Below are 16,234 nucleotides of genomic sequence, written 5' to 3'. Positions count from 1 at the left end.
CTTCTTAATTAGAAAATTTTTTCTGATTTCTTCTTTAATTATACATATTTTCACTTCTTTAGGTTGCTTTTATAAAACATTTCTTTCTTCTTATTTATTTTAAAATTTTTCATATTTCTTCTTTAATTGAACATATTTTCACTTTTTTAGGTTGCTTTTATAAAATGTTTTCTTTCTTCTTATTAATTTTAAAATTTTTCTTATTTCTTCTTTTATTGTACATATTTTCACTTATTTAGGTTACTTTTTTAAAATACATATTTTACATTATATTATACAAACGTTTTCCTTTTCTTCTTCCTGGATCCTGGCTGAGCCCCCAATTTGTAGTCTGCTTACTGCTGCGGGTCCTTTATTCCTGGAAATTAGTCTGCATTCTCTTCTTTAAAATGCATATTTTTATTAAAAACGCAATACTTTTGAACTCAATTAATAATTAAACTTTATTTAACAAATGATGAAAGATGAAAAATTGAAAAATATATTACAAAACAACTTATTTAAAAATCAAGTTATCCACGCGCACGAAGTGATAGGTATCACGTCACCGTCCAGAATGATTCGTAGAACATACTCGAACGCAAGCGCAGCGTTCTGACGCTTCGTTCAGTTTCGTCTTTTTTTCGTTCGGTCAGTGTTGTAGGTCGCATTTTCGTTAAAGTATCTGTTCTCATATTTCTATATTTCGTTCGGCTTAGTGTTGAAGGTCGTATTTTCGTTAAAGTAATGTTATTAGTTATTATTAATGTATCTGTTCTCAAAGTCTTATTTCTACATGTATCCCAAAATATACTTGCGGAAACCTTGCTGGCAGACTGCTGTGTTTTTGGATGCCTCGGACCACTATCACCGGGAAAAAACCATAGAGTTCACTGCTGATTGGCCACAAGAGTGTAATGATATGTCCCTATTTTCCCAAATGGAAGTGGTGTTTTATTAAAAAATTGAATTAATATGCATACATTGTTAACATGAGCGTAAGAGCGCATGGCACACATTTATTATACTATACAAAAAAATAATACAAAACATACATATAGGGAATAAAATGAAAAATGAAAAATGAAAAACGAAAGCAAGTATATGCTGTTGCAGCCATACTCAATGACAAGGGTAAGATAAATGGCTGCAGATATGCGTGCTATATATACGTGCTATATGCGAAATGAAGTAAGTAATATCAGCTGAAATGAGCGACGTTTTCAACTCGCAGCAGTACTCAAAGAACAACGCACAGCAGCTGAGCACATAGCATAAGCACTGTGAAATTAAAATACAAAAATTGAAAATAGTGCAAATGCTTCCTTTTAAAAACTTTTTACTTTTGCTTAATGTGGCCTTCATTTGCTACCCGGCATTTGTGAAATTGCATGTCGAAGTAATGGGAGACATTTTGCAAACGGATCTTGTGCGTTTGGAGACTGTGCATGATGTGCTCAAAAATTCGACAACAAATAGTGAAATCAACGCAGGCGCTGCAGGTGAATTAAGCATCGTTGATTAATGCATATTAAATAATTACCGTTACTATGCCCACATGTCGATTAGCTGCTGAATTAGATATCTTAATGCCGCCAATTGAATTGAATGCGAGTTTTGCTGGTTTTGCCGATATTACCTTGGCGCCATTGGAGGAAACTGAGCGGCGCCAGGAGTCTGCTCATCCAACAGCAAATTGGTGGCAGGCTTACGATGCATTTCTGTTGGCACTCGGCATGACTATCATGCTGCTGTTGCTGGTTCTCTTCACGTATTGTGTCTGGCGGCGTCGTTTAGAGCGGCGCAATCTGGGGTGGGAAGGTGAGCTTCATTGGAATTGACTTAACAGCATAAAAGGGTTTTATGGTATTTACTTTCTAAAAATGTTCTACAAACTATTAATTTTTGTTATAAAAAAACTAGTGATTAAAATTGAATTGATAACCTAAAAATCTTATATTTTTACAGCTGAAAGTGCAAGCATTTTCCACAGCACGCCTTACTACACCGATCGAGGTCACATATTGGTCTACTAAATTTTGTTGCACTTTGAAAATCAGCTATATACAATGTGTTGCGCATAGACTAATTGCTCGAGGCATCAGTATGTAGCACCGCTTTAATTAGAGATATACATAATAACTGTAAATATAATAAATTTTAATATTTTTTAGATGCAACATGGATTCCATATAATATAATTGTAGTAATAAGCTCATTCACAGTATTTTTTTTTTATTTTATCGAAGTGGAAATGCAACGCTGGCTGGCAAATATTGCAATATTTTCTTCAACTTATTTTCTTGTACTAAGACTTTTGCTAACGGCCGCAGGCTGTCGCTGAGATTATACAAATTTCTCCTCTCCGTACGAGTTCCCAACTGACTTCACTCTCTTAATGTCATTTTATGCTCTTACAACAAATACCCTCTAAAGACAGTGCTATAATCGGAATATCACTGCTCTCTACACAATGTTCAGTCTGTTAATTTCATAATCTTTAGTTTGTGAAATTTTGAGCATGTCATTTTTTAGTTGGTTTTGATCTAATTTATATTGAAGAAGGCCGCCATTGCGTATGAGTAACGCACTAATGACTTGTGAAATAATTGAAAAGAATTTGAAATATTTATGCTCAAGAATTTTGCACACGCTTTGAAAGCACAGATAAACCTGAAAGAGAGTTAAAAGACAAGTAGATTAGGTTAGGTTAGGTTACTCTGGCAGGCTACAACGCCACACATAGGCCAGTTTTGGTCCTTTGTGAAACCAGATGGAGTGCCGTCACTTGGTTAATGAGGAGTAATCATCCTTTAGGATGCCAGCGTTTGTTGCGAATTTCAAAAGGCTTTGTGGCTTTACCAACGAAATCTCTTCCAGATTAACGTAGTGTGCAGCCCCCAAATGCTGAAGTCGTTGTCTTGATAATGCAGGACATACACAGAAGAGGTGCTCCATTGTCTCTCTGATGCCTTGCTCTTGACATTTCCTGCAGTCTTCACGATCTATCAGCCCCATCTTGTAGGCGTGCGCCGCCACAAGACAGTGACCAGTGAGTATGCCGACCATTTTCCTACATTTGCTTCCATCGAGCGCCAATAGAAATTTCGTGAACTTCTTATCTACCGCCTTGCACATAACTTTTGCTGTTTTGCATCCCGGCATATTCTTCCAGCGCGCTTTTTACGCCTCGTTTGGCAATCTCGTCCACTATCTCGTTACCTTCTATGCCCTTGTGGCCTGGCACCCAGTAGAATTGAAGTCGCCTATTTCTGCCGACATCATCCACTGCTGTTCTACCACTTAAGACACTTTTGGCCGATATGCTGAAGGAGGATATTGCCTTGATTGCCGCCTGACTGTCTACGTATATGTTTACTTTAGAGTATCCTTTTGGTGCGCTTAAGGATAGCTCAGCGGCTTTTCCAATTGCAAACACCTCCGCTTGAACTATACTGCAGTGGTCCGGTAGTTTGAATGGTTGCACTATACCTAACTCTGGGCAGTAATCCCCGCGCCTACCCTGTCCCCCATTTTCGAGCCATCCGTAAATATGTTTAAATTGCTGCGTGCGGGTGCTATGCCCTTACGCCAGCCATCTCTTTCTAGGTTTACTTTGAACCTTCTTTCCCATTTGAAAAATGGGGTCAGGTAGTCGGTGTCCGCCAAACGGCCATTACCCACTGAGCTATGCCCAAAGGTTCTATACTTAAATTCTACTGCTGCCATAAGGCGCCCCGCCGATTTTGCCGCGCTGTTTTCGGCGAAGAAATCTATAGGAGGAAGGTTTAGTATTATACTTGGGGTGGTTCTTATCGCTCCCGTTATGCAAATAGCCGCAAGCCGCTGAACCCTTTCCATTGGCTTTCGATACCTTGATTTCCGTATGCCTGTCCACCACACTAGAGCACCGTAGAGCAGAATCGGTCTTACCACTGCTGTGTAGCACCAGTGCATAAGAGAGGGAGAAAGCCCCAGGTAGTACCCAGCATTTGCCTGCACGCATTAAGAGACAAGTAAGTAAAAGTTCTTTTTTAAAGCTTTAAATTTGTATTGTATACCTTTATTATGTATAGTTTTGTCTATTATATATATGTATATATATATAATTATCTGTGTATTATTTAACATAATTGCAAAATAGAATAATTTCAAATGAAAAGCATATATTCATAAATACAGCTATAAGCTGTTTCTTCCGGTGGATATGGTTAATTTTGATATTACTTAAGAAATCTTTCTGGAAAGATTCTTGTAAAATATCCGTAGTTTATCGCTCAAACAAACACAACTGGCATTACTGCAGTGAACAGCAGTCCCCATAGTTCAAACAAACACAACTGACATTACTGCAGTGAACAGCAGTCCCACCATAGTTCGCAATCGCCGAGCACCGTCGCCAGTTTTCATCGAATCCGCGGAACTATCCATGTAGCACGTATATATTTTCGATACACCGGAAACTTTGTTTTCAATGCGCTTGCTTGGTTCAATGCATCGAGAGAATTGCGGCTCCAGGCACCCTTGGGTTTCCCTTGATTCACATATTTCAAGACACTCCTCGGTGGGATGAACTTTCCAACAACTGCATGCATCTGCGCACTTATACAAGTCGTTTGGCTGTAAGATAGCTCCGTTTTCGTCTCCGGTACTAGCTTCTGTCAACACTTCAACTTCTACGGTGTCATTGAACCACTCAATGCTTTCAGTGGTGGACGATATTACTGTTGCGGCAATTGTTGTCATACTGGTCGGCGTACATGTGCCATTCCATCCTTCGGTATAGCCTGAATCGCATGTGCAAGTCTCGGGTTGAGTGCAAGTACTGTGTGGCCGACAACCTGCAGTGCATTGTGGCTGGCAGACAATCGTTTTAGGATCATCTGTGCTGGAATCGTAACCAGCATCGCAGGTGCATTCATTGACATTGGTACATCGACTGTAGGCTGGGCAGTTGGGCCAACAAACGGGCTCGCAGGTATTATTCTGAAGTGTGTAGCCTGGACAGCAATACTTTTCTTTTCCTTTCTAAAAATATAAGAACAAAATAAATCTGTGTACATTGCATTGAAAGAATATATAAAATACGTAAAATGTCATGTATGGTTTATAATTAAAAAAAATATTAAATATAATAACAACGATATTAAAAACAACTCTTGTCGGAACATGTTTGAACTTCGCTTGCCTCTCTCACATTATAGACGATCTAAGAACACTTTATGAGCTAAAACTGCATATTAGATTAAATGATAGCAAAACACAGTTGTTGCTTGCATCGGAAACCAATCTGGTCTCATATATGGAGCTTCCCATTTGTATATACTTACATTTGTTGATTTTGTACAATACTGGCAGGAACTCAAATCGATAACGGTTATTAACAGACTTAACGCCAATAGATTTTGCAAAAGCATTTTGTTCTGCAACGTTTTCTTGCGAAAAGAAAATCAATATATCAAATTCTCTAAGTATTTTTACTTCGCGTAACACCAATTCAGCTCAAAGCCACAATATGAACTAAATAAACAAGCCGGTTACTGAATTTAAGAATACTTTTGGAAAATTAAATTAAATATATAAAATCTTTACTTTAAAATGCATTATGCGAAATTGTATATACTAATGTGTATGTGAGTACTTATAATACATACAAAGTAAATAATAATGTTTTTATCGCAGCTTCAATTGAAATACACCATAAAATCCATATCAAGCTTAAAAAAAATTGTAAGAAAGGGTTGAATGCGAGCGCAGCCGAACTTGCACACTCTTTTAGAAAGGAAATATTATTTCATATAGTTATGATGAAAATAAGAATACTTGCATCTTAGCTCTACAAGAGAGACCGTTATATACCGATCTCAAAAAAATTTCCCGCAAATGTCGAGAATTCGGCTCAAAAAGTGACATTTTCAGTTGAGAATAAGTTTGGGATGCAAACAGATCTCTAAAAATATATTGTTGGGTTAATGTTGACACAAATGTCCAAGATCGATATAAAACGATTTAATCGATTTAATCGACCAGTGCTTGACCCTAGAGACATCTATTGGAAAACGGCGGATGCAAAGTTGTAGACATTCACCTTTTCCATCGCAAGACGGGCCTTATCGGAATGCTACTTTGTATATTTGGAATTAGCTTGGAATTAGTTGGTTTCAAAATGTTATGTGGCAATTAACTTCTTATGGCGCTACTTCAGGTCACTAATTTTGTTGATTATGAATGTGACAGTGTTCTGATACCGCTTATTTGCGAAAACATTCTTCAAATCGACTTCACTTAAGCGCTGTCAAGTAGCATGAAACTTATACACTCTTGCACAAAATGTTGCGAGTGTATAAAAGTAAAATAACTTAGAAAAAATGTTACTGTAACAATTCCTACACCGACAGTAGAATGTATACATAATACTCGTATAAATATGGAATGCGATGAAGAGAACGCAGTAAAATTGCAAAATAATACATATTTTACATTATTCACATTCTAATGCCTTATATGTGGTACATACTCATACCAGTTGATAATGCTGAAGCGTGCACTCGTTTTCAGTATACATATACTCGTGCATAGCAGACGACAAAGCAGGCGCAAATTTCATAGTTCTAATCGAATTTAAGACGTAATTGTAAAAATAAAAATTATGACTAATTAAGAATGACTCTTAAGTTTTGGCATCCTAAGGCTTGTTGAAGCAATTGTGGATGAATTTCAAGAAATGTGCTTGTCCGGAAATTTAGATGGAAAATAACATACCCGTTCCAAATATGGTATTCATAAATGTGTTAGAAACTTAAAAACTTGCCGCTGGATTTTATATTTTTATAAACATATTTAAAAAGCTCTTCGTATGCCTGAATTGCCGAAGTTAACCAATTAAAAACCATATGTGTAAGAGAGGACAACTTTATTCGACCATAATAGCGGCATTTCAGTGCGCCCAACTTGTCTACGTACTTACCTAGTACTGGTCGTAACATTTGCAGGTTATTAAAACTGTTGCTTTATATTGATATCGTTTCTGGAAAACAACGTAGTTCTAATTTCAATATTATATATTTGAAATTTGCAACAGACAATCACTTTAAAGTGAGACATCTATGGTTATAACATTTTTGGGAAATGGGCGTTTTGCTTGCATACTGTTTGAAAATTAATGAAATCGGATAGCCACTCTCTTCATATAAGGTTTATGTTTAAATGTTCTCTACTTAAGGCGCTTTAATTCGCTGAATATTGTCGTTAGAAGTATTATTGGGCGTGGCAGTGCTAACTTTTGTGTGAGTTTTACCAATACCATCGGACCCCACATGACCCCATCCTCCAACACCATCATATTAGCCCTTTCTTACTTGCTTGTTTTACTTTTTGTGATTTTTTGTTTATGGTTAAGTTCAAAAAATGCGTTGAAATTAGCTTAGCAACTAACTAATACTGTGTCATTCCAGCGCATATTTCTCAATTCAAAAATTATTGGGTCGAATGTGCAAACATTCAGCCTTATTGTAAATTTCATGTGAATGTGCATTCCCATGAATTTTTATTTCCACACAAATGTATCATGAATTTCGTGTGAATGAAAAATTATATTCGAATTTCGGCATTCTGTCACACATATTTTTGTTTTGATTTTTTGATGTTTTCTATTTGAGCTATAAAGGAAAATTCAATTTATAAATGCGACTGTTTTAACATAAAAACGTGAATTATCCACATAACAATTATCAGTGCCGGCCCGAGTTACGTTCTACACCCCGGAAGAAGTTGTAATTGTGTATTTGAAGAAATCATATACGAAAAGAACTTTTGGGCAGCGATCTTGTTCTTTTCTCCAATCAATATCGATGGTGGTCCCATTATAACGAGGGAATTATGTTACTATTCAATTGCATGCACTTTCTTCTTATTATCTTTGGGAGCTATATTAGGATTTTCTACCAAAACCTGTTCCCCACAAGAGAAGGAATACACTTAGACCTTAAAGTCTATAGTCCTTTGTGAACTCAGAAAAACCGTGCGCCGTGAACCGTCAACAAATCTGCATAAGTTTTTTACTTCTAAATCCGCCAATTCGCAGAGTACTTAAAAAAATTAGATTCAAGAAATTTGAGTATCGATCTCGCATAGGTGGGGCATTCCATCAGCAAGATGGATCTGCCTCGTCTTATTCCATGAAACTTCTGCAGCTAACATCCGATACAATATATAATGCGACAATGACCCCTTAAAATAACGATTTATTATTGAGAGCGAAAAGCTTCCTAGACGTCTCACGATTTTCTTTGAGTCAGCAGGATCTTGCGACTGACCAGAGCTCAGCTGAAACCTGACTGTCTAGTGGAATATCACAAAAGAGTTGGTAATCGTCCTACTTGTTCCCATTATACAGTAGTTAATACTGACGTACCTAGCCTTGAAAGTCAGCCTTACGTTATTAACTGGGATTCCTCTGTGACCAGGCACCCAAACTAGTCTAATCGTAACCGGTGTCGCCTGAATGTGAGGGTAGACATTTCCTTACCAGTCTCGAGCACTTACTACCAGAGAGAATCGTCACTTCACTGAAGGATGCTACGCTTCGAAGCAATAGATCCGTTGCTACCTTCATAGCATCCACTTGCGCTTTCAAAACGCTAAAATAGTAGTGAAGCAAGGATTTATTTTTGGTGATATTTCTGTTTATTGCTGCATAAAATAAAATTTACATAAATCAACGTATACTTATGAACATTACAATTAATTATTATTTTTAATTATGTAATTGACATTATACTTCTAAATTAACCATGAGAATGCGGTTAAGTCCTTTTGATACAATATTTAAGCTAAGAATTAATCTATCTATATCTATGTATATCTATGAACATAACATGAAGTCAAGGTCTTTCCATCCGTTTCTCTGTTTAACTCCGCTTTTCCTTTTCTTGCTTCAATTCTATGATCCACATATTTGCGACATTTACAGTAAATGGGATAACAAAAGGCCAACAGCACGATTATCAGTATTATGGCGGCTATAGCTATGTGCCAATGGTATTGTCGACCCAACGCTAATAACTTGCCCCATGTAGTGCCATCCATTGCAGGTATACACTCCCGTTCGTTACTCGCCAGCCGTACGAAGCCCTCAAAACAAACGCAGTTACCCGGTGCACTACAGTACCCATTCACACAACCGCCACTTGAATTGTTGAGACTATTCTCACATTGTGGCACACAAATTTCGCCGCTTTCGGTTTGTTGCAACAACCAACCCTGGCTGCAAGTACACAAGCCGGCCGAGCATGTGCCATTGAAGCAGCGATCGTGGCAAAGTTGCTGCTGCGGATCAGGCGGTATGGCCTCACACCGCGACCACATACCATCCCGCTTGGCAAAACCTTCATTGCACTCACATTCCTCTGGGCCAGTGCATTCGCCATTGACGCAGCCGTTCGTGCAATGATACACACAATTCGTGCCGTCTCCCACGTAGCCGGCACAGCATATACGTTCCGTTACACCGTTCTGTATGGCGGAAGATCAGCAAGTAATTAGTATATTTTTGAAAATTTCTTCGTTATTTTTATAAGGTACCAACCTCTCCTTGTTTGGTGCAAAATGTTGCCGTTGCCTGTGTTATGCACGCAAATCCAAATAAAAGTGAAATTAGCTTTACTTCAAGCATTATGCTGATTTTAATAACCGCTTGTTGATGTGACCGCTCTACTTGCCATTTAACAACTGGCCAGCTGCTGCAAAAGCGATATGCTAAAAATATATAGCTGTGAAGCTAATCGCTCAGCGCCATTGACGCGTGTTAACCACAGATATAAATACAGTTATATTGGCAAAGAGAATGCATACGACGAATAATTCTTATTTATACTTTTAGACCATTAAAATCGGTTTTTCAACATGATACGGAAATTAGTTCACAAATTATTCAGAGAGTTAATATGAAGCGTCAACCGCATTCGGAAATCGACTTCCATTTTGGGTTTCGATTTAAAAGCTGAAATTTTTTACATTTCAAAATAAGTTGATTTAGTCACGATTCGAGAAAACTACGTATCAAGTGGTTCAACATTTTTATCAGAAAAAATGTATTTATCAGCTTCGTAACAAATTCCCGGCTATGCTGTTATTAATAGCAACGTAAATAGTATTGAAATTGAAAGAAAGATAATTAAAGCGGCAGTCCAGCAATAGTAATTGTAATAATGAAGAATTCTTGCAAATCTGCTGGAATTGTGAAGCAAATAAATTCGCAAATAATCAGGAGACTTACCTATAAATTAATTAACGATATGGAAAAGAAAAGCAAAAAAACACCTAAAATAAGAGAGGAGGCTCCGAGTCCAACACGGTGATCACTTACTGATTATTAAATTGTCATGGTAGCAGTAAAAGCCGTGATTCGTGAACACAATGCAAATATTTTTCTGTTAACTGTTCTTAAGATACCCTCAAACAAGATGTACGAATATTTTGTCACAATTTTTATTTGTATTTCTTTACTTATATTACTGAACTACAAGTATGAATATTATTTCAAATTAAAACGCTAAAATATCATTCAATGAACCATATCCGAAAGTACCCGTTCCCACTAAGGCACTCGAACAATGTCCGCGTTTCGACCCATGTTTTTAAGCCCAATCTGGTTTTCTGAAAGTAAAGAAGCACCAATCAATAGAAAATAATATGTAGAGATTTTGAACTTATATTTGGAAGAGTTCTTACCTCTTTTTGTTACATTGTACGTCTTTTTACAACTGATGCGGCATAGAATACACAATATTAACAATGCCAGCGGTAATGAGAACACCGCTAGTATGATATATAATCGAAAATGTTTAAGAAATGCACTGCCTGCAGGAGTGATGGCAACACAGATATCTTTGTCCTCTTGCTCTTCCAGCACATAGCCGTCGTCGCACACACATCTGTCGTCTTGACAAGTTCCATGGATACACCGATTGTCGCAACGAAAATTAGCTTCAAAAAATCCTTTTGTTTTACTGCTGTCACCAGAATACTCGCCATCATTTTTCCCATCCCCACTATTGTTATAGTCTTCATCACTGTCGTCGTCATTATCATATGAAAACATTCGACTTTCCCTTGCCGGCAACGGTGTTGTTAGAACGGAACCTCTAGTGCTTGTGCTGAACAATAAATCTGTTGAGTGAACGCTACAAACTCCGGGAGCAATGCAGTGACCGTTCACACAACCACCTTCGCAAACTGGTTCACATCGATTATGTGAGGACATTGAAAATCCTTTGTAACACTGGCACGTTTCAGGCGCCATACAAGCACCGTTCTGACATTCCGTCGAACAAATAGGCACACATTCGTTTTCTGTATTCAAAGCATAACCTCCAAAGCATTCACATGTATTTGGAGATATACACTGACCATTCACGCAACCATTAGAACAGACTGGTTCGCAAGTTTCCGTCTTCGATTTCCGGAATCCATTGAAACACTCACATTTCTCCAGAGCTATGCACCGGCCATTCGGACATTCGCTTGAGCAAATCGGGTCACATATATTTGGAGCGCTCTGTGAATATCCTTCGTTGCACTCACAGGTCTCAGGAGCGACGCACCGACCGTTCGGACATCCGTTTGAGCAAACCGGGTCACATATATTTGGACCGTTCTGTGAATATCCTTCGTTGCACTCACAGGTCTCAGGAGCGACGCACCGACCGTTCGGACATCCGCTTGAGCAAACCGGGTCACATGTATTTGGAGCGCTGAGTGAATATCCTTTGTTGCAGTCACAGGTCTCAGGAGCGACGCACCGACCATTCGGACATCCGCTTGTACAAACCGGGTCACATATATTTGGTGCGTTCTGTGAATACCCTTCGTTGCACTCACAGGTCTCAGGAGCGACGCACCGACCGTTCGGACATCCGCTTGAGCAAACCGGGTCACATGTATTTGGAGCGCTGAGTGAATATCCTTCGTTGCAGTCACAGGTCTCAGGGTCGATACAGCGACCGTTCGGACATCCGCTTGAGCAAACCGGGTCACATATATTTGTAGCGTTGTGGGAATACCCTTCGTTGCACTTACAGGTCTCAGGAGCGACGCACCGACCATTCGGACATCCGCTTGAGCAAACCGGGTCACATATATTTGGACCGTTCTGTGAATATCCTTCGTTGCACTCACAGGTCTCAGGAGCGACGCACCGACCGTTCGGACATCCGCTTGAGCAAACCGGGTCACATGTATTTGGAGCGCTGAGTGAATATCCTTTGTTGCAGTCACAGGTCTCAGGAGCGACGCACCGACCATACAGACATCCGCTTGAGCAAACCGGGTAACATATATTTGGACCGTTCTGTGAATATCCTTCGTTGCACTCACAGGTCTCAGGAGCGACGCACCGACCGTTCGGACATCCCCTTGAGCAAACGGGGTCACATATATTTGGAGCACTTAGTGAATATCCTTCGTTACAGTCACAGGTCTCAGGGGCGATACAGCGACCGTTCGGACATCCGCTTGAGCAAACCGGGTCACATATATTTGTAGCGTTGTGGGAATACCCTTCGTTGCACTCACAGGTCTCAGGAGCGACGCACCGACCATTCGGACATCCGCTTGAGCAAACCGGGTCACATATATTTGGACCGTTCTGTGAATATCCATCGTTGCACTCACAGGTCTCAGGAGCGACGCACCGACCGTTCGGACATCCTCTTGAGCAAACCGGGTCACATGTATTTGGAGCGCTGAGTGAATATCCTTTGTTGCAGTCACAGGTCTCAGGAGCGACGCACCGACCATTCGGACATTTGCTTGTACAAACCGGGTCACATATATTTGGTGCGTTCTGTGAATACCCTTCGTTGCACTCACAGGTCTCAGGAGCGACGCACCGACCGTTCGGACATCCGCTTGAGCAAACCGGGTCACATGTATTTGGAGCGCTGAGTGAATATCCTTCGTTGCAGTCACAGGTCTCAGGGTCGATACAGCGACCGTTCGGACATCCGCTTGAGCAAACCGGGTCACATATATTTGTAGCGTTGTGGGAATACCCTTCGTTGCACTCACAGGTCTCAGGAGCGACGCACCGACCGTTCGGACATCCGCTTGAGCAAACCGGGTCACATGTATTTGGAGCGCTGAGTGAATATCCTTTGTTGCAGTCACAGGTCTCAGAAGCGACGCACCGACCGTTCGGACATCCGCTTGAGCAAACCGGGTCACATGTATTTGGAGCGCTGAGTGAATATCCTTTGTTGCAGTCACAGGTCTCAGGAGCGACGCACCGACCATTCGGACATCCGCTGGAGCAAGCCGGGTCACATATATTTGTACCGTTCTGTGAATACCCTTCGTTGCACTCACAGGTCTCAGGAGCGACGCACCGACCGTTCGGACATCCGCTTGAGCAAACGGGGTCACATATATTTGGAGCACTTAGTGAATATCCTTCGTTGCAGTCACAGGAATCAGGAGCGACGCACCGACCATTCGGACATCCCCTTGTGCAAACCGGGTCACATGTATTTGGAGCACTTAGTGAATATCCTTTGTTGCAGTCACAGGTCTCAGGAGCGACGCACCGACCATTCGGACATCCCCTTGAGCAAACGGGGTCACATATATTTGGAGCACTTAGTGAATATCCTTTGTTGCAGTCACAGGTCTCAGGAGCGACGCACCGACCATTCGGACATCCGCTTCCGCATATTGGTTTACATTTTTCATTCAGCATTTCATAGCCCTTGTCACATGCACACATATTTGGTCCGATGCATTTACCATTGATGCAGTGTTGCTCGCAGATAGGAGTGCATAGATTACTCGATATTTTTTCGTATCCTTGGTTACATTTGCAAACGTTCGGCTCAGCGCAAATTCCATTTATACACTCATTATCACAAGTAGGAATGCAAGTACTGTTGCCAAATTTTTGGTAGCCTTTCAAGCATTCGCACACATTTGGAGCGCGACATATGCCGTGTTGGCATCCTTTGTTACACACCGGCCCACACTCACCATTTGCGCTTGTGCGATAGCCTTGTAAGCACTTACATTTATTCGGCGCAATGCATTCACCATTCTTGCAGGCTGGCTTACACACAGGCACACAGTCGCCAGTCGCGGTTTTCTCATAATTGGTATTGCATTTGCATATATTGGGTCCAATACATGTTCCATTCGTACACTTATCGCACTTGGGTACGCAACTATTGGAGAAAATTAGATTTACGCAGTTTTATTACAATGAAAATTTATAAATTGAGTTTGTCTTTTTATCTGAATAAGTATATACATATATAAGTCATGTAGTATCCATATACATATATTCACCTACCGATGATCATTCTGTTTTTTATAGCCTTCTTTGCACTCACACACATTCGGTTTGGTGCATCTACCATTTTCACAGCCCCTTGTGCAGCGAGGTATGCACCGGCCATTCACTTTATAGTATCCTGAACAACACACACGAATTTCTCGCCTACCATATCTCCTTGTACAAATTTGTGCCAACGAATTGCTAATCATACCGAGTAGAAGCAGAAGCAACCACAAATTAGTTAAGCGCATTTTTCCGTTATACGTATTATTCCTACTCTTCCGTAAATAGTATGCAATTTCCGCGACATGCAAAGACCAACTGATTTCGATATTCAGAGGAACCGTATAATACAACTCTGATTTTGTAAGTACTACTATAGTATTAGTAAAGTACAGGCAAATCTACAAAATATTATAATTATTATTATTATTAATATTTATCAGCTTCCAAGCACATTCCTGGCTCTTACAAACAAGAAAAATATTTTTTTTTTATTTTCCATATCTTTATATACATATGTATATATACATAGTAGAAATGAGAAAACGATTCATAATGAATCTGATTTTTTAACGAAATTTTCCTTGCCTCCTGATGGTTTTTTTTTCAAGAATCCTACGTATGCAGAGCAAAGCTGAGCCAGCGAACTTCGTCGAAATTTCTATCTAACTCTTATCCGTGGTAAGTTTGTGGTACGGAACTCTAGAAGGAGTTCTTGAATTCACTATCCATCTCTACTGGGTCCATCAATGCTTCAATTTAAGAATCTCTCATTGCAGCGAATTTCTGCAATTTTGTTTCGTTAAGACTACTACTACTTACATAGAAAACACTGCGATATGGAAATTATTATTTTTCGCTAATGCATGGTGCTTACAATAAAAAAGAAAACGAAACAAATTATTTCTTTAAGCTTAATATTATTGCATCAAAATTTTCCATTTGCTATGCGCGGGCGGCGTGTGAAATGATTCGTTTGATCTAAAATTTAGGGATGCATGTTATGCGTTTAATCAGATACAAAATCAGAAATAACAAGTAAGGAAGGGCTAAGTTCGGGTGTAACCGAACATTTTATACTCTCGCAATTTATTTATTTAACTTTATTTATATTAATAATACACAATTTGACCCACATATTCGTCATATATATTGTATAAAGTCCATTGAAAGTTGGAAACCATAATATTAGGTTAGAAGCACCGAAGTCCTCGTGCTCGATAGATGGGGCCTTAAAAACCTATGGTCCGATTTCGGCGATTTTTAGAATGGGGCTGCCACACTATAAACATAGTATTTGTGCAAAGTTCTGCACCGATATCTACACTAGTACTTACTTTATATATTGTAAAGTAAACGATTCAGATCATCTCCAAAGTTCTGGTATATAGAAAGTAGGCATGGTTGTGAAGCGATTTGGCCTATTTTCACAACATATCTTTGTGATGTAAGGAAACTATTACAAACCAAGTTTCATTGATCGAGTCATCGGTCGAGTAGTTCCTGAGATATGGTTTTTGACCCATAAGTGGGCGACGCCACGCCCATTTTCCATTTTGTAAAAAAATCTGAGTGCAGCTTTCATCTGCCATTTCTTATGTGAAATTTAGTGTTTCTGACGTTTTTCGTTAGTGAGTTAACCCACTTTTAGTAATTTTCAACCTAACTTTTGTATGGGAGGTGGGCGTGGTTATGATCCGATTTCTTTCATTTTTGGACTGTATTAGGAAGTGGCTAAAAAAACGACTGCAGAAAGTTTGGTTTATATAGCTCTATTGGTTTACGAGATATGTACAAAAAACTTAGTAGGGGGCGGGGCCACGCCCACTTCCCCAAAATAATTACATCCAAATATGCCCCTTCATAGTGCGATTCTTCGTACCAAATTTTATTTCCATAGCTTTATTTATGGCTTAGTTATGGCACTTT

At 39.5% G+C, this 16,234-nt stretch overlaps 3 protein-coding genes across 4 annotated transcripts; 1 reads left to right on the top strand and 2 right to left on the bottom strand.

The window, feature by feature from the left end:
• The first annotated feature begins 781 nt into the window (after window positions 1-781).
• On the top strand, window positions 782-2,369 carry LOC128920230 (uncharacterized). 2 transcript variants are annotated; one of them, XR_008470343.1, is made up of 4 exons: window positions 782-1,481; window positions 1,549-1,800; window positions 1,948-2,083; window positions 2,154-2,369. XR_008470343.1 is itself a non-coding variant. In XM_054227109.1 (3 exons), the coding sequence occupies exons 1-3, from the start codon at window positions 1,298-1,300 to the stop codon at window positions 2,013-2,015; spliced, it is 504 nt and encodes a 167-aa protein (XP_054083084.1). In that variant the 5' UTR covers window positions 782-1,297; the 3' UTR covers window positions 2,016-2,369. The 2 variants fall into 2 exon arrangements, 1 of the variants encoding a protein (XP_054083084.1); XM_054227109.1 differs by having other exon boundaries at window positions 1,948-2,369.
• Window positions 2,370-4,047: 1,678 nt separating this feature from the next.
• LOC105211451 (uncharacterized) lies at window positions 4,048-5,538 on the bottom strand. Its single transcript, XM_054227104.1, has 2 exons — window positions 5,310-5,538; window positions 4,048-5,007 (listed from the first exon to the last, which is right to left on the bottom strand). Exons 1-2 carry the CDS (start codon window positions 5,394-5,396, stop codon window positions 4,306-4,308), a joined length of 789 nt encoding a protein of 262 aa, XP_054083079.1. The 5' UTR covers window positions 5,397-5,538; the 3' UTR covers window positions 4,048-4,305.
• Window positions 5,539-8,641: 3,103 nt separating this feature from the next.
• On the bottom strand, window positions 8,642-10,577 carry LOC128920228 (multiple epidermal growth factor-like domains protein 10). Its single transcript, XM_054227105.1, has 2 exons — window positions 9,566-10,577; window positions 8,642-9,492 (listed from the first exon to the last, which is right to left on the bottom strand). The coding sequence occupies exons 1-2, from the start codon at window positions 9,650-9,652 to the stop codon at window positions 8,833-8,835; spliced, it is 747 nt and encodes a 248-aa protein (XP_054083080.1). The 5' UTR covers window positions 9,653-10,577; the 3' UTR covers window positions 8,642-8,832.
• Between the last annotated feature and the right edge of the window lie 5,657 nt (window positions 10,578-16,234).

The sequence above is a fragment of the Zeugodacus cucurbitae genome, chromosome 3 (genome assembly GCF_028554725.1).
Source record: "Zeugodacus cucurbitae isolate PBARC_wt_2022May chromosome 3, idZeuCucr1.2, whole genome shotgun sequence".
NCBI lineage: Eukaryota > Metazoa > Arthropoda > Insecta > Diptera > Tephritidae > Zeugodacus > Zeugodacus cucurbitae.
The sequence above is the reverse complement of the archived record's forward strand: the minus strand, read 5'-3'. Positions and strand labels throughout refer to the sequence as shown.